The following is a 24233-nucleotide window of genomic DNA, read 5'->3' on the forward strand; positions in this document are numbered from 1 at the left end:
ATGTAATCATTACAATATGCATAATTATTTTCGTATTTTTAAATAAAATAATATTTAATTTTTATTAATACCAAATGCAGTGATATTTTATTTCTAAGAATTAATTATTTTTAACTAAACAAAATAATTTGTTACAATCATCTTAATAATAAATTCACCCTAGTAATTACATTATCATAATGATCTTATAAAAAATATCAAACTTTACTTTTAAATTTATCGAAATCAATGATTAAAAAATAAAAAATTTTACACTGTGACCCCCTTTTTTTTTATATCAAGTGACTTTTTTATAACAATATCAAATACATAAAATTTTTAATCATTCTTTTTCTTATCATATATTTAAATACTTTTTAAACACAAATTTCAAGATTTAAACTTGTTTTCAACGACAACATGAAATTAGTCTTAAATAAAAATTTCTTTTCCTATCTTATTTCTACTACTTCCTCGAAGCCATCTTCTAATCTATCCCATCACCGAAATTTCCATCTCGTATCACTTGGGAAACCAACTGTACAATCGTGACAACCAAACTATTGTAATTGTAACAACTACTCATCATTGAAACCCTATGATCCCATCCCAGTATTAATGACCAAAACAAAAAGGAAATCAGAATATATAAATTATGCCGCTATATTAACGAAATTTCTTGCACAAATACGACAATGTCTCGCTATTTCTTTATTTGGTTTTAGGGTTTGTCCAATAATAGGGATGAGATGGGAGATTAAAAATTCAATGCCGATTAGCTGTATTCATTTTCAATACAACATAAAAAGTGCCCACAGGCACAATTAATGTATCACACACCATCTAATGAATTTATCTGACCAAAGAGATGCAGTATGTAGAAGAAAGCTGCTACTTGTTTGGTCTAGCGTTAAGTGCCAACACCGCATGCTTGATTCTTTCATTAATAGCTTTGCTGGTTATTTGGTGCAGAAACTCTTTTGATTGGGGTCAGCCAACTAAACCTTCGCGTAAACTAGAGTCGGGTATTCTGGACTCCACATGTTGTTCTGCACGTATTCTAAAAGTTCCTCCTGCAACACAACAAACATGCATGTCATTGTCCAATTTAAGTGCTGGAAACATTGGAAGTTTCCAATATTTTCAGATCAACAGCCAGATCACCTGGCTCCGACAGATTTTTTGGAGTTCTCGAGCATCAATGTCACGATATCCTTCTGCGAGATCCTCTTCCAAAGCTTCCTTAACCACTGCTGCAGCTACCTCCTTTGTTATATCTCTTATTCTACAAACAATATTAATAGACTTAGCCAATGGCTTTAAATTAAAACCTCTCAACTTTGTTCAGCAGGTGAGAGAAAGGAAAAAAAGGAAAGGCCTCATCTCAGACTTTGATATTGGAGGGTATATGATCCCCATGAGAACCTCCTCTTCAGTCATGTATGCAGCCAGACTGCATTTGTCAATAGAACATAACATATGTATATGAGTCAGTATCCAAGTCAGTGACTAAAGCACCAAATCATCTTGTTTAAGCGTTTACATCATTTGATGGAGGAATTTTAAGAGCAAAAGAAATAAATCAATGACCCAGGTCCATATATCAGAGAGCTCCTGGCATAATGCCATTGTAACCAAGCATACCATTTGAGACAACTAAAAAGATTCTAGTAACTTAATTAAATATTACAATAAATCAGGACTTAATCCACAAGTAACTCATAAAATGCCTAATATGATTAAAAGGATTAGAAAGGTACAACAAACAGATCCTAATCCCTACTTTTCTTGAAGCAGAATTTGAAGTGGTTCTGAGTGAGTGGGATGAAGTTAGTGCCTTGCCCACTGCATTTTCATAATCTAGCTAAATTTCATAGATAATAGTAATGACTAAAATTTCGTCATGAAATCTTCTATTTAAGCTCCTAACCATTTTGACAGGTGAAAATTTCTGAACTCCACATTCTTAAATATATTTATCAAAAATAAAAGACAAATAAGACACACCGTTCCGCTGCAGCCTGTAGCATGCCATCTGAAATGATCCTAGAGCCAGATAGAAGAGTTCCAAGTCCAATACTGCATAAAAGATGAGTAAATTATTATAGATGACGAATTAGAGAAACATTAATGAAAGAAAGCTTTGCAAAATGAATTGGAAAGACTGACCCTGGAAAGAGATACATGTTGTTTCCTTGATTGCAATGCCCAACTCGGCCACTTCCTAAATTATTGAAAAGTTACAACCAGTAAACCTTTCACTCTCAAATGAGAATATTAGGGAAAGAATTTTCTGTTCGGAACTTGTATTGAAATCAAGATGCTATAGAAATTCAGGTGGGAAATGAGCAGCTTGTGCAATAAGTATCTATAATTCTATACAAGTTTAGGCATTTATAAAAAACAGAGCTTGGGCTGATTGCAAAATAACTTTAAACCAGAACCCACATGGGAGCAAATTGGCAAAGAATTATAAAATTTAAAAGAATTACTATGCGGACAATGTTCAACAAGGTAGCCTTGGTACATACCAAGATCAACATCTCTAAATGGACTTCCACTTGCAAATATAATGTTGTCACCTACAATTGAGAAAGCTTCCTCTGGGGTGCACTCAGCTGTAATACATAGAAGAGAAGGATAAAAGAACATGACAAATTTGTGTAAAAATATAGGTGTCCTAATTATTTATCCCCAAAATATTTAAAATAAATATACCATTTTTTGTAGGATTTGACATCGCAAAGATGGCTGGTCTAGTTGAAGTCGAACCTTTGAGAGCTTCTAACACCTGAAAGAGAAAATGCATTTTACCCACTTAGCAAAAAATATTTGGCTGGAAGGTTAATGAAATGCACAGATTCTAAGAAACAAAACTAAGCCTAAAAATTCTCAAAAATAATTGTTCTGCGATCTGGAATCCATTTACCAAATTTTTACAGTACAATCTCAGAACATTTTCTTCAAAATTAAATATATGAGAAAGAAATGAAAATAGTGAATCTTTTCTTTACAGGTAACACAGTCCTATCATAAGGATATGAAAAGGTGTTAAATTCTTAAATAATAGATTAACATCCTGCCAAATTGCCAATTAGTAGAAATGAGGTTCAAACTGAGATCATAGATTGAATATTGTCATAAACAGCGGGAGCAATGTCCTGCTTGATATGGGAAATTCAATTTATACCTCGTTGGAGAACAATCCTCCAACTGCAGATAACCCAAGAAGCACATCAGGCTTCACTTGCTGCACCTGTGTAGCCAGATTGAAGAAAGGTCTTTTTAATTGGAACAGAAATTCAGAGACATGACAATGTATCTGATGACAAAACTTAGAAGCTGGTAAAAACTAAAACAAAAGACCATAATGAGACAAAAGTCATTCACCAACAGGACTCCATTATTTCACATGTGAAGAATAAAATTACAATTTAATCTACTAGAATATAAAGAGTTAAAGTGCTACTATGCTAGCATTTTACAAACCACTTCTACAAGACTTGCACCCTCTCTTAATCCCTGACGACCAGCTTCTTTGATTTTCCTTGCAAATGGCAGGGCCTCTGGATCAATATTTTCACGTTCCTCTGTGATAAGACCCTGGATAAAAGCAACACTTTTGGTTAGAATGTACATCTAATGCAAATTGGTCTCCCTCATGGGAAGATAACTACGCAAAAGGTTCCATTGAACCATCGCATTCTAACAGCCAGAATTCATAGCAGCAATAATGTAAAAATGACCTCAAATGGTTTTGTAATGCATTGATATAAATGAAACTCATAGAACAAAGCTGTTATTTTAGCTCTAAAGCACCACTAGAAATGGTGCTGTGATATTGATAACAAGGAATGCAATCAAATAGTTGTTGTAGCCATCTTTTCTACTTATGATGGTCCTGCCTATTGAAAGCTGGGCAGTCATAACTTAGTAGGAAATAGCTCATGGCCAGCCCAATTCACCAGCTCTATCTCCCTGGCCTATGCCTCTACCTATTACCTTCTTCATTAGCTTTCCAATTTCAAGAGGAAATATTCGATGAAAAACTATGCTGTGATGTTGAAAACAACAAATAGTCCTTGAAAGTTGAAAGCAGAACTCACTAACTGAAAATTTTTCAAGTTTTCAGAGATTTTGCACTCACATTGGCATCAACAACCCAGAATTGTCTCTTTGCACTATCAAAGGCAGCCTCGTTATTTCCTAACATCCTGGCCATTGTTTTCCTTGCAGCATTGAGAACCCCTATTCCTGCACTGCAGCAGTATAAAGATTATGGAAACAAGTACTAATATCTCCTACTAGCATCAAGAGTATTCCATTTTAATTTTCACAGAAAAACACTAAGAAGACTAAAAAACAGCAAACAAATCAATCAGCTGCTTCAACAAGTTCATGGAAATGTCGGATGGAATGAAAAGCAATCCAGCTACAAGCAAACAAATAACCAGACCTCCTAAGCATGAATGACATAAAACTTCCACATATAGTAAGAAGAATAATAAGCCAACAAAGAGTAATATCTCATTTTCCATTTAGTGGAATCACTTATTTCATTTGTCTTCAAACATACGGGGAGAACAAATGATAACAGGTTAGTTCTTCTGTGGGAGAAGAACCCAAGTATAATCAACTTGCTATAACCCAATTGCAGTTCACAAGCGATGAATTTCACCCTTCCATTCAAAAAAATACTGATTAGAGAAGGAACTATTAAGTCCACAGTAAATCAGGTGCCAAAGGAAAGCAGTCTAAGCACCACAAGTGACCGCCACATATAGGAATAATAGCCATATTATCTCTTCCATAATATTGATATTATGATAATCCAGAACTAAACCTCAAGGATAGGATACAAAGCTAACCTTCCAGCACCAGCAACAACGATCTTTTGCTTAGGAAAGTCAATCATTGACCTTCCCTGTGCTCTTACAGCTCCAAGAAGACCAGCAATTGCAACCCCAGCTGTTCCCTGCATTGTGAATTTGTAGAAAATAAAGCCAAAATGTGAAGGCAATTAAAACTCCATAAATTAATCAAACAGAGTTTAAGAGGCATGGTTGATTGACATTAAATTAGAACCCCGCACAAAATTGGTTCAGTGATATTTGAAAGAATACATTATACATCAGTCAAACAGAACTTAAAATATGAGATCCAAAGAAACAGGTGAAAACAAATGGAATGTTTTGCACTGACAAATCAAGTCAAGATGGACTATCTTGTATCAAGTGAAAATCAAATACCTGGACATCATCATTGAACATCCTGTATGTATTTCTGTAACGCTGCAATAACTTGAAGGCCCACTTGCTCTGGAAGTCTTCAAACTGCAGAAACCCAAGTATAGACATATCTATCTACAAGTCTCCTCGTAGCTCTTATATAAAGATATTCCAATTTAATTCAAGACAAGATTGTGTTAACAAAATAGGTATATCTATCTATATACCTGCACAATCACATGCGGCCAACGAGTAAAAACAGCCTCCATGAATTCATCGATTACCGCAATATACTCATCACCATCAAGACGGTGTTGTTGAAGCCCCAGATCTATTGACAAAATTATGTAAATATGTAATCACCTTTCTTTTTCAGAACATAAAATTACCTCAAAAAGCGTGCAAGTACAAAACAACAAGCTAACAAAAATTGGGCTGGTGCTATTTAGACCACAGACTACAAGCATCAAGAAAGGAAGCCAAAGCCTAATAATTTCTCTAATATCTTGTCTGATAGATCAAAAGCTTACATGAGTGACTCTAGCATCACTCTTATGTATCATTGCATTCTTAAGCCTTTATTCTACAGGTCCAAAACATCAAATTCATCCAAACCCCATATGCTATCCTATAATATTACAAATGAGCCAAAAGCTAACACAAGCAAGGGATCAATGATGATCGAGGAAAATGCCACACCTAGACTGGCATGCTTGGCATGGATTTTTTGCCAAACATGCACCTGAAATTTCCTTTATTGATACAGCACCATGTTTACAAACTTTAGAATGCAATACTACTTGCTACTTATCACACAATAATGTTACTCTTTATAAGGCTCCCCCAAAATTGGCAGATGAACACTTACACAAGGGATCTTTAAGCAACTTCTCATTGTTAGTTCCAACATCAATCATGACAGGAAGCACCTAATGCAAGGGAGAAAACAGAGGAAATATTTGTAAAATTCCCAGTAAATGGTCAAAATGAGCAACACCAGAAAAATTAGCATTATATGAACTGCCATTTTATAAGGTTGGAAAGTGGTGAAAACAGAAAACTTAAGTAACTGAGACTTGCTAGGAATCCACAAACATGAAAATCCACTAATGCACAATCAAGTCCCACTCTCTCGTACCCATTTTCAGAGAGTAAATCTCATATAAAGTAAGGAGATAAGAAACAAAGAAAATGGGTATAGAACATGAATATTTATAGATGTTATCACACAAATCCTTATTCCAATATTCAAGCATCAGAATGCAGGCATAAGGACTAAGAACACTACAACAGATCCATGTTTTCTTTTATACTTATTCGAATAACTGTAAAATTATTTGAATAATTGTAAATCCCTTTCCTAAAGTAACTTTTATACTTTGCATTTTAAAACACAGATATAATAAAAATATCTAGCATATAAAAGGTACAAGATTAGAAAAAGAATGACATACCCTCTGAGGATTGATCCCAGCAGCAGCAACATACAGATCCAGCTTCCCTATAGCAATTCCAATTCCCTGAACTCCAAGGTCTCCAAGACCCAATATTCGGCTTCCATCCGTAACAACAATCATATCAACCTGTACTCAATAAAAACTAAATAAATAAACAGGAAGCTTATCAAACTGCAAAGTTAATATATGTTCAAGGGCTTATTATCATTGACCAAAACTTGTCTATAAAAAACCAAAGTATTTCTGAAATACTGATACCAAAATTCATAAAAGATACTAACTATACCAGATCTGAAAAGAAAGAAGAATCCAGCACTACTTTGTTGCTATAGAAAGACAAAATTATGTTGCTAGAACCTGAAGTACAGGTAATTGAATGAGGTAAAGCAGTGAGTCAAAAACAAATTTGTATAAATAACAAACTTGGAAGTCTAAGTTCCAAAATTCAAGAGCAGCTGTCGAACATTTAAATTCTCCGTAAGAAATCACCCATTAAGCCTGCTGGTAATCTAAATTGAAAGTTATGCTTGCCATAGAGCAAAATGCAAAGAGACATTTTCTTGTGCATAAAGGGAAAAATAACAAGTCAAAATTTTATTAAAGCAAAGGACAAAAATCTGCATGTCATAGGTTGCGATGCAACAAAGAAATAAGGACATAGGTCCACAAGTGGGATCAATTCAACTAAGTAAAGAAGTTGTACTATTAACTTCGTCATTGATATGGAATGCAGACCTGATCAGCTGGCCAGTTGTAAACCATAGACATCATTTCTCCACGATCTTCTGCACTAAAGTACATTCCACGAGGCCTCCTAAACAGACCACTATAGTTCTGGCAAACAAGACCGACGGTTGGAGTATAAACTACAGGAGCATATTCCTCAATGTTAGCAATTAGAACCTGTCAAAGTTGGAAATAAAATGATATTTCAGTTATACCACCAGGAAGATGACAGGCTCACAGCATAACAAAATACATATTGTGAGAGATGTGCCGAAGAAATGACATGCACGTGTAAAGCCACTAACAGCATGTGTGATTCTTTCTCTCGACACTTAAAATAATTTCATGTAAGACTGTTGGAAAGATGGATGTTATCACATGGGTTGCGGCCTAGCCCAGTAGTTCATAGTAGTCTTATTATTGAATTTCATAGAAACATTTATTGAAAAATGGAATGGAAGAGGAGAAACTTAAAAAAGTAGCTTCTTATCTAAAGATCCGTACGGAGCAGATAAAATAAATTTTACCTTATAGTACATAGTCTCATTTCTGTCATGCAAGCGGTTAAGAATCCGCCATTTGGCAAGAGCATTTGGATCAGATGGTCCATCTCTAGCTTGAACTTCAAGCCTCTTCAAATCAACCACTGTTAATTAATGAATTAGAAAAAAATGAAAATCATGGAAATGCAAATAACTATGTATGGATACATACATAGAAAGGTTTCCTATTCCTCTGCAGTATACCGGTCCCAAACCAATATAAAAAAACTTACTGAAGCGTTCAATTTGCTGTTCGGAAGACATTATATTTGGAGGAAGAAGGCCACGAAGATCCAGACGATCTCGCTCCGTCATGGAAAATGCTGTTCCCTAACATTTAACGCATTTAAACAAAGAAAATCGATGAACTTCGAAGCTAATTGAATCTGAAAAGGCATAGAGGAATGAAATTGATATTGTGGAAACCCCAAATCAGGGAGTTTGTAATTGGCGATAGAGAATGCGTTATACCTTATTGAACCAAGGATCATGAAGGATGTCGAGGCTGCGTTTGTGGACGAGAGTGGGACGGTGACCCTCCGCCGTGGTGAAACATCTGGGGCGAGCGAGAGACGTTGGATTGATGCGTCTCCGATTGAGGCGTCTGATGAGAGACGTCGCTGCTCTCGTCTGATTACAAAACTTTGACATTTTTTTTCTTATGCTTTTTTTCAGCAAAGCAGTAACTCTTAAACAACAACAACGACAACACACGCAGAGCGGAAGAAGAAGAAGAAGAAGCGATCTTGTGGGAGTGAAAAGTGGAGGAGCTGTCTCAATTTTCCTTCAATTTTAATTTTGTTTATTTATTTATCTTTTTATAAATGTGGTCAAACTAAATTAGAGAAGTGGGTCCTTTTTCCTCTCTTACAGTTATGAGAATTCTCTCATCCCTTGATTTTTGTTATTCGGATTTGGCAATTTCTTCATATGATTATACCAGAACATGTACTTACACTCACTCTTGCAATCCACCCGGCCCTGATGATACACACACATTGACATACCCAAGTTATTGCATCTGAAGAAGATAATCACCGGAACAAGAGATACAGCATCTACTTTGAAACCAAGAAGGCCTTTGCGAATAGAGATGCAGTCCACTGGTGAGACAATTGGTCTACAATGTCACCGATTTGTCATTGTTATGCCCGTTTATTCCGCCAACTTGGTCAACTTTTTTGGCTGCGTAGTCAATGCAGTCGTCACATCTTTCCTCTTCGAGAACTATCCACTATCATTTCTTCGATGCATTATTTCAAAATTAAACACTTAATCTTTAACTTATTTAAAATCATTAAATACGATCCACACTTCTTTACATTTATTAAATATAATTCACAATCACTTATGTAATCTTTTCTTGAGTTTCAGGTAAATTTATCATCAATAATCAACTATTTCAATCAAGTCATTGACTTTATCTCAAATATATGAGAAAAAAGAGAACCAGGCTCATAAGAACTTAAGATTTAAGCATTATTCCTTCATTGGAACTTCTTCCACACACTTCACCTCTTTTTTTTTTCAAACCCTAAATACATCATTGATTTGAGCATCGAAACGTGCCTCGAAAAGTTAACTCTGATGCCCTCTAACCATGTTTTTTGGTTGTAGGTTTAGGCCACTTCACCCTCAACCTCTCACCAATTCTTTTCAGCTAAAACTCCCAAAAATAACATCAACAATTGGTGCTATCTGTGGGAACCAACAACCCTATTTCACTATCCCCACTCTTATGAAACAACGACACTTACTATAAATGTAACAACCCAACCAGCAACTATTTATGATGTAGCCATGTTATCAACCCCTCACAAATCATATCATCGAAACTTCCTTCATGAAATCTAATGTATGAGCCCATCTTTCTATTCCCCGTAACCCATTTTCATTAAATGCATGGACTACATAACCTCTGAGATATTATCAAAACTTGATAGAGTTTTATATCAAAAAATGATATTAACCCAACCACTAATCCACACCATTGATGCTAGACCCTTAAACCTAACATCCTAAATACCTCCTACACAAGTCCAATATTTACAATCCATTAATGTCACACATTGGCAGAATATTCTCCTTGTAACATCCACCATACATGTCTCACTTCCTGCCTCACAAATCCCAATATACCAACCAAACATGTAATAACCTTCTCCAAACTTTTACCAGGCATTAATGATTGAAATCTAGCTTTTGAATGCTCAAGTAGCCACACAATAAAGGCTACTTTAACAGTATCAATAAGCTACCTAATAACATTCACAAAAGATACCATACCTAAGAGAAAATTCTGTTTTCACCTTTAAAAAGCCATCACAAAACTTTACCCACCCTGAATAAAGCTACCCCCAACCTATCAAAGATAATGTTTACCCTAATGATCCCATCACATAGAACCAAACCCACATAAACCCTAACCTTAAGAAAGAACTAGCCACGCAAGTGGCCGCCTTGCATAAAGAGCTTGCTGACCTTAAACAATAGAAAAGAACAAATACCTCTAGTAGGTAGAAGATGATCACAACCCTCTTACCCCCATTATCAGACAAGTCGATATCTTCATTTCCCTAAAACTTTTAAAGAAACCTACAAAAGGGTCACTGATCTAGAGGACCATTTGGATCATTTCAAAACTTTCATGAACTTGCACAATGCCTTAAATGCAGTAAAATATAGGGTTTCTTTACAATTCTATGAGAAAGAGCTCGTATATGGTTCAACTCCATGGCTCCAGCCACTATTGTTAGTTTCGACACTTTTAGCAAGCAATTTTTGGTTCATTTTTTAAGTAGCAGGACCTCAACATTAAGTGGGCCATCTAAGCTTTTACTTCTGGGTTAAGCGTGATCAACTTAGGTATTTCTTAACCGATATTGAGCTTGAGCAATTGAATTAGCTTTATAAGAATGCCCAAAAGCTAGTTGAAGATGGGGAAATAAAGGTTGTAGATGAGCTAAGAGGCATAAGGTGATAATAGGTAGATAAACACCCTTAGCCAGTGGTTTTATAACAACTGCCAAACTTACAACCAATCTAAAAGAAAAGATTGGTAGAGTAACAGTAGCTGCACCTCTTAGTTATAACCTAACCATTACTAAATTTAAATTGAACCTTCAATGCTATCACCTAACAACCTACCCAAAAATCCAACCAAAGACCCAACCAGGCAAGGTTCACCCCCAAAACACCTGATAACCAACCTTTATGAAAAGACGCTGCAACTATCACTCGATTTGGGACATTCCACTAATTAGTGCATAGCCTTTTAAAAGAAGACCAAAAGATTGAAGGGCCTATTAACAATAAACCTACCCACCAATATGAGAACCACAATAATCCACCACCTCACCTGCTACAAGATATGCCCATTCACTAATAGGGCAAGGGCTTATCTTGCCAAGAAAAAAATGCCTGTCAGGCAAAAACAACCAGCAAACACTTAGTCTAAAGAATCATCCTTATTATTGTAAAGGTAATAGAAGACTAGGCTAATAGCAAATCAAAGCGTAAACCCCACTTGAGTAGTGTCATGGCCATTGACATGGCACTTAAAAGGTAAAAAATGAAAGATTGACAAGTACAATTCTTATAAGAGAATACATATATTCTGGTTGACAATGGCAATGATCCCACAATGGTCTCGATGACTATTGCCATTTACCAAGTACAAAAAATCCTAATGGACAGTTAAAACATAGTGGATCTAGTACAATAACAAGTATTTAGGTTGATGGAAGTTTTAAACAATAATCTAATGCCCTTGAGGCCCATCTTCGATTTTACCATCTTCGTTGTCTAAGCTGATGATTTTTATTGAGATAAAAGAGCATGAGAAAATCTTGTTGAAGTATACACCGGCACCCCATTATTGATAAGTTTTCCTATCTTATGTATAAAAGAATAAGACACTTAGATTACCCTTATCAAAGCCTACATCAAAGAGGAGTACCTTTAAATCATAGAATGCATGAAAGTCTAGAAAAAAATAGCTTGATTTGCATTATTAGAGGACATTTTATACAAAAAAGCCTTTTTAGCTCCTTTTTTCAAGTGTTTGTCCTCATCTAAAGTAGAGATATCCTAAGGAAAATTCATGAAAGGGTGTGCAATCACCACAAGCAAGCACTTGTGTAAAAATCACTACAATGAGGTTTCTACTAGCCTAATATGAAAAAAGATGCAGTTGAGATTGTTAAGAAAAATGAGCAAAGTCAAAACTTTAACAAAGTCTTTCGACAGCCAGCAAAAGTATTTAACTAAATTTTTAGCTCATGGCCATTAGTGCCATGGGGTATTGACATCTTTGGTCCATTCCTTGTGATGATTGTTTAGAAGTAGTTCATGATTGTAGCTTACGATTACTTTACCAAGTAGGTTAAAGCAGAACTTGTGGCCACCATTACTATCAAAATAGTGAAATACTATGTGTAAAAGTATATTGTATGTAGGTTTGGCCTTGCTCACACTATCATGGTAGATAATGAGACACAATTTTAAATGGACAAATTAAAACAATTTTGCCAAAATTTCAAGATAGCTTTTGTTCACAGCTTAATGGCCTGCCTTTAGACTAATGGCCAAGTAAAATCCATGAATCAGAAGATTTAACTTGCTTAGAAGAAGCTTGATAAAGACAAAGGGGCTTGGGTGTAAAAAGCCCCTAGGTAATCAAAATCATAAACCATTCAGCAATATAAGAGATGCCATTCACACTAACTTATGGGACAGAGACAGTAATACCTACTTAGATAGGTGTTAACACACTTAGAATAGCATACTTTGATTTTAATTAGAATGAAAAAGCTCTGTGGATTAACCTGAACTTATTACAAGAAACTAGAGACCTTGCTAAGGTCAAGATCATTGTAGGGCCCAACAAGCCACCAAATATTATAACTTCTACATTAAGCATAGGTTTTTTCAAATAGACCATCTGGTATATAGAAATTATAAAACTATCAAGCCAACTGGAGAAAAAAAATTATCACCCAATTAAGAGAGACCATACAGAATCTTTGTTGTTATTGGGTTCAGAGCACACAAATAAAAAGACATAAAGATCTAATGACATTGAATGCCATTCATTTGAAGAAGTAAAACATTTTACCAACATCCACTACCAGGTCTCTTAAGTTTATGAGTTATTCTTTTTATTTTTATTTTCTTTAAATTGTATATTTGGATTTCTTAACCTCATCTTTCTCTTTTAAGAAATTGTATACAAGAAAATTTTAATGAAGAAAAAATGGCATCCAACCATTTTACTCCAATTATGCTCTATAACTCATCTATTTACTACGTTAAGGCTCTCATGTCAATACACCCAACATGCCTTGCACCTTTTATTATCGTGTTAAAACTTTTATATCAACATGTCCAAATCATCTTATATGCCTTTATTATTATGTTAAGGCTTCAATGCCAATATGCCCAATGTGCCATATGCTATTTTATTATTGCATTAAGGTTCCCACACCAACATACCTAACATTTCTTGTGTGCCTTTATTATTGCATTAAGGCTTTATGCCTAAACAATGCGCCTCACACACCACATATCTCTCAGTATTAAGGTTGCTATCCCAACATGCCTAATACATCCCACATTTCATTTTTATCTAAGCAATACAACTTTTACGCCAACACGACTAAATGAGGGTCATGTGCTAAGAATAAATATCACAACAAAAGAATTACCTCATAAAAGGTACCTATACTAGTTACTTTTAACAAGTTATTTCATTTATGTAAATATGCTTAAGTATTTTCACACTATAGTTTTCTTCCAACAAAATTTCTTTCAATCTTATAAGCATCATGGTACATTTTATGAAGTAAGTAAGTAGATTTTTACATAAGTAAGAACAATTCAAAAAGCATGACCCTTCTAGTACTTAAAATACTCAACATATTAAGGTGAATAAGTACATATACATCATTGACAGTTTGAAAACAATTTAGTTTATGATTTATGAACCTTTCCAACACATATTGACTCATAATGATTACCCAAGTTACTTAATGATTTTATTGAATTAAGCAAAGCTTCACATTCATTGTTATTTTTTATTTCCACATTCATTAGTATGATCAAACACTTAGTGTTTTAAAAGATAATTAAGTCCAAAGCACACATATTGGATAAAATTTAGCTTGTTGTGTTTGTATTAAGTTCTTAATTATGATCAAATCATTTAAGTAGAAAAGCAAAGTTGAATTATTAAAAAAAATTTATTTGGCCATTTCTATGTGATGACAAGTACCATAAAATAGTTAAGTAAAGAAATAATAAAGAATAATCAATTGCTATGAAATTTCTTTTTCATTGATAAAAAAATAGATAAGTACAAAAATACAAAAATAAAAAAATCCTAAACAATAAAAGGAAAGCCATCATTAATAATAAAAGTAGAAGCAAAGGCATCTTCGTCAACACTTTTATAGCAACTTTAGTAGAAAGAATTACCACATTAGTCTCAACATTACAACCTACAGAGGTTGGCCCTACATAAAAGCTGCTAGCCTTAAAATCACCAACTGAAATAGGTAGGGCATTCAAGTTAGGTCCCATTGAGACTTGACCCATTTCTTCAAATACTCTGACTCTTTCCGACAAGGCTAGGTCTTGTAGAAATTTCATGTCGAAACCTTCTTATGGCATCATCATTTTTTAAGAATCCACCCTCTAAGTCTAAAAGTCCCACCTACAACTACACCTAATACAAAGTTAAGAGCCTGTATTGCTCATCATCTTGTTTTATCAATTTTTTAGAAGGTTCGACTCTTTTCTTATCTAAGTCTACCTTTAACTTGGCTAATTCTTCTTTTAGTTAAAAGTGCGGCTAATACTTGATCTCATGCTACTTACATTTGGTTAATGTGAGCAATGGCCACTATATACTCATTTTACGTCTAATTTTTTCTCTATCTACCTCTTTTAGGTAGGTGTCGTTTCATCTAACAGCTATTGCAGGGCCAAGTTTTATTTGTAATCTCTTTCAGCTGAGCTTTTGACTCTTTTATATTTTTTAAGAATGAGGCATTGAGAGTTTCTAACCCTTTAATAAAGGTGTCCTTTTTCATGACTAACATCTCATGGGTAATCCTTTTATTTACCTCATTTTACAAGTCTTTTACCTTAGCTTACAATTTCACCAACACATTTATCTGCTCATATAGGCCTATTTTTTTTTTGTCAAAGATTGTAAGAAAAACATAAGTAAAAAATAACTAGTTAATTTTACATGTAATAGCACAATCTTAACATTCTATTGTTAGGTTCTTTACCTTAATGATCAAACACAACTCAACTTGCAAGCAACTATAAAGAAAAAACTACTGCATTCATTTTCTAGCAAACTTAAAAAGGTTGGTGGTAGCCCACTGATAGGTAGCATCTGTAAGAAACAATGTGGTTAGCCTTGTGTTTATTGTAGCGAAGTCTATAGAAGACATTCTGTCCAAATAGTAGCCAAAAAACCTTACAGCCAAGGTAGCAGCCTTCATATTGGCCTCTAGTTGCTTATTGGTAGGTCTGCTAATATCAGTGTTCATCACCACTAAGGGCTTGCTAACTGATAATGGAGGAGGAAGCACTGCAACAGGAATTAGAATGGCAAAATTAGCTATAATTGTTATAAGTTTGAGCATAATTGCTTTAGGCTTAACCACCTTTGTTAAAAGCTTGGATACAATGGGTGCGATAAGAATAAGAGGTGAAAGTGAAGCACATGGAGTTGCTGTGGCAGGGGTTAAAGCAATTGTGGCAAGCATAACATTATGAGCATGTTAAAGCTTTTTGTTACTTGTTTTTTGATAGGAGGGGGACTGGCGTGCAAAGACTTTTTTCTTTTTTTCCTTTCTTGTTGAAGCACCCATTGGATTTAAAAGTATGGTCTATCTTTGTAAAACAAACCACAGTAGTTAGAATCAATCAGTTGCATACAAAATTTACAACAAAAATAACAATTACCCTTAGATAGGGCCTCAATGGTTAGCAAACTAAGGGTAGGCATGGTTACATTCACTAACCCTTAATCTCCTTAACACCTTCCACCAGTTAAACTTTTTAGCCCACCTCAACTTTTTGACATACCAATAGGGACTACCTCAAGCACTTATTGCATACTTCAATTGGTAGACCTTTCTGATAAACTTTAGGTTTCTTGGACTTCACCACATTTTTCACTACAAAAGTAATAATAAAATCACAAATAATAAAGTGACATCAATACAACATAACAACATAAGTCAGCCAACAAAGCAAAATATACAAATAGCACAATTCACAATAACAACATATTACATAACAAGTAAATGATGGACTTACGCTTTTTGCCTTGGGAAGCCACCTATTTCTTGTCCTTGGTTAGGTTTTTTTTCCAACCCTTTTCCCTATCCAACATTCCCTAGACAACAATAACCAAAGCTTTGTCTTCTCTTGGGATCAAGCAATAGTCATAAATATTCTCATGCATGGCCAGCTTATGATAGAAAATTTAACATCTTTCAAGGTATTAACTTGTTGGCTTCATTATCTCCAAGCTCAAGGACCCCTCTGGTTAGTAGGCTAGCATAAGATCACCTAATTTTAAATGGAAACTTCACATTTGGCATCTTAGTATGTGCCACTATATACCAGTCATAATAGAAGTAATTATTTGAAGGTAACTCCACTATGCAAGACTTTTCATGTGCTTAGAGATAGTAAAGCTAGCCATTAATCTCTTATAACATGTATAGCACTGGGATTATATTCATCAAAGGCACTCATTTCTGTAGCTTGTAATCAATCAAATAGGTGACCAAAATCATATAAGCATTTGGTACTATAAGAAACATCATGATGTTGAAGGTGGTTAGAACTAGGTGAAGGAACGAATGTTATGAAAAGTGGAACTCATGCTTGAAATTATATAAGTAGAACCCTGCTATTCCTTCAAAGTCACCCACTTGATAGATGGTGAAGCTTAGAGGTGACAACAATATCTTATACATGAGATCGCGAGGGTTGAAGGCTACGTAATCCAACACTGGCTTTACCATAACCAATATTGCATAGGAAGGATACACGCCTGGTAGCCATGTCCTTTAAGTGAAATCCTTAAGCTCCTCTAACACTACCTTTTTGCCCTTTTTTTTTATAACTACTAGGGTAATCACATCAACCAAATATGCCTTTACCTCTCTAATTACAATAACGTACCTATGACCTCCGTTACCTTGCCCCGTTCGGCCCCCATAGCTTTTTTTTAACCCTTTTCCTTTACTCTAAGCCCCTTGAGTTTTTTCTCTACCTTAGCCACTAGTGTTGGTAGTCAATGCCCTAGCTCTTTCCTAATCACTAAAGCTCTTAATAATAATTTTTTTTTGGTGCCATTTTTTTCTTTTAAATAACCAATAAAAATACCAAACAAATAAAAAAAAATTCCCTTACCAAACACTAAACTTTTTACCAAAAACTCAAAAGTAGCATAAAAACTACAGTAAACACATAAGCACTTACAACAAGGCCTCTTCATAACAAATGGCATAAAGGAAATCTAAAAATTACTAAGTGTTCTATTTATACCCAGCCATACACCATGATTGAAACAATACCAATTAAGACTGTTTCAAGCATTTTCAAATTGTTTCAATGGATTCCTAAATGGTTTAAACAAATCTCCCTTAAAACTTGACCTTTTAGTTTTTTTATTTCAAAATAAACACATCCATTTCCTCTTACAAAATCTATTTATTTTTAAAATTTAAGACTATTAATTATGCCTGAGCACTCTCTAATCATTGTGCACCATGTGTTCTAAATAGCTGCACCATTTAAAAATATGGTCACATGCTCTGCATTACCTCAACAAATGCTCTCTACCCACACACACTCAACACAAAGCATTAGTTTTTCTGTCATAATTTTCTTAAGTCCCTACCTACTATGTCTTATATCTCGACTAACAACACAGCCCACTAAGGGTATCTTCCTCACCTTATAGGGACACACCATTAAAAACATCTCACTAAACTAACATTTTCTCCTTGCCAAAGCACGTTCTTCCAGACTTTAGACAATGGTTTGAGGGTAATCACCTTATAACCCTTCTTAGACTTAGGGGTGATTGTTATGCCATTTACTCGATTAACATAGTCAACTCCCTTAGGCTCCCGATTAGTGCATGCCTAATCATCCATCATCTAATTTTAAAAATCGACTTCCTATTTGTCAAGGAAAAACCCGCATAATATCCCCACTGATGTCCCATCAAGGCATCACTTTAGAATTGAACACTTGACCTTCAACTTACTTAAGACTATTAAATGTAACCTATGCTTACTTGAGATCATTAAATGTAGTTCATAATCACCCACGTGGATCTTTTTCAAGCTTCATATAGATTTACCATCAATTGTTAACTATATTAGTTAAGTCACCACCTTTATCTCATATACAACATGGTAAGGAGAAGAGTTAGGTATGTAAAAATTTAAGATTTAAGTATTATACCTCCATTGAAGCTTTCTTTACATACTTCACCTTTTTCCTTTTAAAACCATAAATACCTCACTGACTTATGTGTTAGAGCATATCCCGAAGTACCAACTTCGATGCCCTCTGATCATGTTTTTTGGCTGCTGGTTTAAGACATTTCATTCTTAACCTCTCATTAACTCATTCTAGTTAAAACACCTAAAAATACCATTAACTAGTGGTAAAGTTAGATTAAAACCAAAAAGGGTTATAGCTCCTAAAGATTTTTCAAGCCTTCTAATACATATTGATATAATTTATATAATATATATAATTTATAAGTATTCTTTTAAAAAATTAAAAGTTGCCCTCTTAAAAAAACTAAAAAGTTGTTATTTGTAATTATAAATGTTTAAAATCCTGAGATTTTAGGTTCAAATTTCATTGTATGTGGATTTGATTCAATTTTATGTTGAATTTATTTAGTTATGTTATTTTATTGATTAGGTTATTTGTTTGATTATTATGCTATGTAATACTTAATTATAATTGTAATTTGTACTTGTAATTTCAAAAAAAGAAACTTTTAAGATAAAAAAATTTTAATTCTCAAATTCTAATTAATTTGTAAGAAGTATTAAAATTTATAGTTTAGTTTTCATTAAAAAATTAAAAAAACAAATATATTTGTTAAATACGACCCACATTAAAAAGTCAAAACTAGTTAAAGAAGTTTAACAAAAAAATATAAAAAGGTGAGATTAATAGATTAGAAAGAGATGTAAATCTTATTCCGTAAAAGCTTAAACCCTCTACTAAGTCTTGTTTCTTAAAAGCTTGAATCTAGCACCAAGTCATTATAGTTATTAAAAAAGAAGGCGTATTCTTATCTTCTTAGAAAGCCAATTACAATGATGGTACAAAAAAATGATCGGAACTTCTTCCATAATAAGACCATTACATCTTTATCTTCTTATTTAGAAGCTATTAATAGTAAATTATAAGTTTTTCTTAATTTTAAATATGAGAAAATTATCAATATTCGTTGAGAGAAAACCTTAGGCTACGATTAGTTAATGAAAATATTTTTCATTTTTATTTTTTATTTTCATTTTTTGAAAAAAGTTTTTATTTTTTATTTTTTGAATTTTAGAAACATGTTTGGTACATAATGAAAATTTGTTTTCAAAAATGAAAATTGTGAAAATGTGTTTGGTATGTTCATTTTTTAAATAAAAAAATATGAAAATAATAATTAAATAATTAAATAACTTCCATCTTTTGAAAAAAATGTAATTAAATAATAAAAGCAAATTGCAATTAAAATAAATAAAAAATTCAAACAAAAATCAATTCATAATGTTAATAAAAATAATAAAATATAATTTAATATATGACAACTAACATCACCTCTTAATTGTTATAGTTTTTGAAATCTTAATTTTGACTATAACTATTCCATAAAGATGTAGCAATATTTTATCTAACTTAAGCTATTTCAATTATTTGTGACATATCAAATGTAATTTGCTCATTGGTCGAAATAGTATAAGGTGCTTCTATGTTATCAAATTCCTAAATGTTTTCTCTTTCACCCTCTTCAAATAATTCATATTTTTTGGCTTCCAATCTAATGAAATTATGTATAGTACAACATGTTTTTGGTATATGATATTGTTTTCTAAGAGGATAGTTAGTCATATCCCTCAATATGGCAAATCTTTTTTTCAGCACTTCGATACTTCGTTCAATCACATTTAGAAGAGAAGAATGCCTCATATTAAATAATTCTTCCTACCCTCTTGGTTGGTGCCTGCTTATAGAGTCTCGTACATGATATCTTTGTCCACGAAATGGCACTAAAAATCTAGGTATATTTGGGTATTCGGCATCCACTACGTAATATTTATTTACAATACGATAAGAAATACGAAAATTACATAAACAACATTAACCAATTAAGTAGTTTTTAGAAATAATTTTGTCAGTTAAAACCTACCAATGCTCGGCATTGGAAAAGAATTTTGTGTAGTAGAATTACTTAGTACTACATTAACAAAAACTTTTATGTTATAAGGTGTTTCCTCCTATCCAGCACACACAAATGTAAAAAGTATGTCATAAAAAGAAGCTACCATTACATTATGTTACATATTTTGCTTTCTATTTCAAAATGGTACTTACTTTGATATGGAAGCTCAAATAGATATTTCAAGGCCATCAATAGCTTCAATACAATTCTTAATTAATAAAAATAAATAAATATATAAATTATGTTATTTTAAATAAAACAAAACTTTCCAAAAAAAAATAATAAAAATAGTATCATATATAACATACCTTGAAATATAAAAACCAATTAGGATTTTTGGCAATTTTTTATTGAACCTTACCTCAATTTCTAGGATAAATAATTTTAGTTTCCAATTTAGAAATAGCAACTAAAACTTTTTCAAACCATGTAAAAATAGTCTCAGTGGAATGTTGAAATCGATCAGCTGTAACTTTTTGTGTTTCATTTTGACCAATTATATATAAAAACATTGCAACCACTTCTTCCACGTAAACCAATTTTTTATCTTGTAAAATATGTTCCACTTTTAATGTATCACAAAATTTTTTAAAAAAATCCATATTTTCTCATATGATATTACATACCGTAGGGTTTTCATCTAAAATCTCCATAACATATGCCTTTTCACTTAATATAGAAGTCTTACATGGCATCTTAGGCACGTTGGCCTTGTAGTACTTATAGATAGAATTTATAAGTATAAATTACCCTATTTCATCATCTAAATCAAACGAACTTTCTAAACTAGAGCTAATAATCATTGTAATTATATGCAAAAATGACGAATATCAATGTTCTTTTAATGCATTAGATTTGCTATAACAATTTTAGTTACTATAACAGAGTAGAAAAAATATTTAACAGTCATTCAATATCTATAAATTCCAAATATAATGATAAAATATCATCACATACTCCATACATTCCATATTTGAATGTTAGAATATTATTACATAACATAAAAACTGATGTCAATTATTGATAAGTTTAAAAAATAAAAAACAAAGATTAAGACTATCAACCTAATCTTTTTTCCTCACATCGGACATGTCAACAAAATTTGTTCCATTCTATTAATGTGAATATTCCTATTACTTTATTATAAGAACATAAAGAAATACCTTCAATTTTTTTCAAAGGCCCATGCATATACTTATAGAATAAGGGTCAGAAGAAAAATTAGAAGTGGTACTTCTACTACTAGTAGATGATTTATATCTCTCAACTTTGGCCTTAGCAGTTTCTTCTTTTGCACTCAATGTAATAATCTACTTTTCTAAAAATAAATCCATCTAATCCATTTTATTCACCTTACCAGATCAACATTCATTAGGAATTGAATGAATATTACCTTTTTTACCTTTTTGATCCTTTTCATCTTCTGAATTGCTGTCACTTAAATCAACATGCATCATACCAAATAAAAATTCTTCTTTTAAGCGTCTTTCTTCAATGGGAGATAATAGATCTTTAATGGATAATTGTTGAAGTTTTTCAATTGCAATCATTGTGTTAAATATTTCAGTAAGCAATCATAATCTACACAACCTTGTTTTTTAAACTTTTTAAAATTTTTATTTTTGTTATGCCATAAAAAATGCATAAGATAAATAAATATATATTATAATCTATAAGATGAAAAAAATATAAATTAATTACACCTTAAAAAAATCTTTCCAAACTTATTGTGTTGCATTAACAGTGTTGGATGTCACATCCATTTAATTCTTATATGCCCAATTAATTCAAAAAAATGACAATACTTTGTACGTAATCAATTGAACTTACCCTTCAATCTTTCAATATCATAATCTACTCCAGTTTATCATGCAACTCATTATTTATCTTTGACCATACTTCTTTCTCAAACATAGATGATTGCAGCTTTTCTTTTCTTAACTTTTTAATTAAAAGATGAATAAATGCTTCCTCATTTACTTTTGGCCAATCATTCGCATCATCAACATCTATACCCTTTCTTCCCATCTAACTACTATTTGTAATACAAATCAATCATCAATAAAGCAATGAAGTTTTGTACAACATAAGCAACTCCAAACTTAAAGGAATTAATAAAACTAAAAAGAATATATCATAATAAATAACAAATTTTTGTATTGACTAGGAGGGCCATAAACATGCTAAAGAGAAAAGGAAAAAGATGCAAAAAGAAATACTAACGTGGAAGGTGAGGCCAAAAGCACCAACTCTTCACACCTAGGTTGTAACATTATTGAACAGATAATGTCACTCGAGGACACCCCTATAGCTTTTGACATGAAATTTAATAACTGTCTTAAGTACTTGATATAGGCCCATTTAATGCCAAGTCCCACTAAAAAACTAGTCATAATTCTTACAATTTTCAAAAAGATACAAATTCTACATAATGTTTTTGTTTTCTAAATGAATCATATAAGCTTTATAGGTTAAATAGTGATCCAAGAGGAAAGGTGAATTAAATCTCTTCAAATTCTTTTCAAATAATGATTTCAATATAATTGAATGGAAATTAAGACAATAAGCCCTTTTGATGAAAATATAATGAAAACAATAACAATTAATGAACTTAAAATCAAATATGAACAATAATAAATTATAAGGAGATAAGGATAAAGAAATCGAACATAATGATTTATAGAGGTTCGGTCATTCTCTACAAGGCACCTACGTCCTCTCTCTTGGTTGTCCACACCAAGGTTCCAATCCACTATGTGTTGAAAATTATAAACAAGCTTCTCAAAGCTTTACAAACTCAACACTACACACTCTTAATAGTTATCCTCTTCCTTAAGCTTACAAGCACACAATACAAATTTTTTTAAAGTGTTTTGCAAACTCTAAGAACCTCTCAAAGGTTGGGTGTTAGCTAATTTGAAATATACAATGGTATAGACAAGAAAATGATGAATGAACAACAAAAATAATTTGGATACAATAAATGCAAAGATATAGACTTTAAAGCTCTAAAAACTCTTGATTATTTGAGATAATGAAAATATTACTTATTAGCTCTTGTTTTCCTGATTCATCAATCTTCTTGGTGTGTTGGAGTGCCCAATTTATAGAGAAATTGAATAAGTAGCCATTGGAATGATTTTGGCCTTTAGGGGATCGTTCCCTTCCCTTAGGGGATCGATTGGTTCATGTTTTGAACCAATTTCCTTTTGAAAATAGCCTAACTGATCGATCCCTTTAGTAGGGAATCAATTCCTTTTTTGGATTTTCAATTCTTGGAGCATTATCTTTAAAAACCAATCGATCCTTTCTAGAAGGAATCGATCCTATCCATGCTGGGTGGTAGTTTTCTATTTTGCACTTTACTTACTAATTTGATCATAACTTGAGTTATACAAATCCAAATCACAAACCATTTAAAGATTTAGAAACTAAACTTAAAGGGATTTCTATCCATATAATCATCACCTAATTCACTGTGTACGAATTATAGTGAATATTTAAAATTACACCTTGTGTAATTTTTTTGACAACTGCAGGGTGTCTAGTAAAAATTCAAAATCTTTTCTTAGAAAATTTGAATTTCAATTTTGTTTGATCCATTAGAAAGTAGACTCAAAGAGCTTTTCAACCATATAAAATTCAAATATTAAGACTTTGTGAATTAATACAAAAAAATAAAACAAGTTCAATGTTGGAAAACTTTATTCTTGTAAAACAGCTTTCTTAAGTTAATCTATTTTTCAAAACCAATATTATCAAAATTGTATTAAGTCCAAAATGAATAAGTTCACTTTAA

At 32.7% G+C, this 24233-nt stretch overlaps 1 protein-coding gene across 3 annotated transcripts; it reads right to left on the reverse strand.

Moving 5' to 3' along the window:
* Positions 1–624: 624 nt before the first annotated feature.
* On the reverse strand, positions 625–8720 carry LOC111294958 (NAD-dependent malic enzyme, mitochondrial-like). Of its 3 annotated transcripts, XM_022888264.2 has the most exons (19): positions 8404–8720; positions 8166–8262; positions 7918–8036; positions 7400–7567; positions 6662–6790; positions 6076–6136; positions 5435–5538; positions 5229–5312; positions 4848–4954; positions 4127–4238; positions 3469–3582; positions 3170–3235; positions 2698–2770; positions 2511–2597; positions 2149–2203; positions 1987–2058; positions 1370–1432; positions 1144–1264; positions 625–1052 (listed from the first exon to the last, which is right to left on the reverse strand). In XM_022888264.2, exons 1-19 carry the CDS (start codon positions 8581–8583, stop codon positions 978–980), a joined length of 1887 nt encoding a protein of 628 aa, XP_022743999.1. In that variant the 5' UTR covers positions 8584–8720; the 3' UTR covers positions 625–977. The 3 variants fall into 3 exon arrangements, with proteins under 3 accessions (XP_022743999.1, XP_089599687.1, XP_089599686.1); XM_089743561.1 differs by lacking the exon at positions 3170–3235; XM_089743560.1 differs by lacking the exon at positions 1370–1432 and having other exon boundaries at positions 732–1052.
* Positions 8721–24233: the final 15513 nt, after the last annotated feature.

The sequence above is a fragment of the Durio zibethinus genome, chromosome 14 (assembly GCF_047325235.1).
Source record: "Durio zibethinus cultivar Kanyao isolate XHJ-2024 chromosome 14, ASM4732523v1, whole genome shotgun sequence".
Taxonomy (NCBI): domain Eukaryota; kingdom Viridiplantae; phylum Streptophyta; class Magnoliopsida; order Malvales; family Malvaceae; genus Durio; species Durio zibethinus.

Coding starts and splice junctions, on each gene's coding strand:
- LOC111294958 (XM_022888264.2), bottom strand. CDS start 8,583: ATGTCAAAGTTTTGTAATCAGACGAGAGCAGCGACGTCTCTCATCAGA. Junction 2,598..2,697: donor GTCAAATCCTACAAAAAATG/GTATATTTATTT, acceptor TATGTATTACAG/CTGAGTGCACCCCAGAGGAA. Junction 2,204..2,510: donor ATTTAGAGATGTTGATCTTG/GTATGTACCAAG, acceptor TCAATAATTTAG/GAAGTGGCCGAGTTGGGCAT.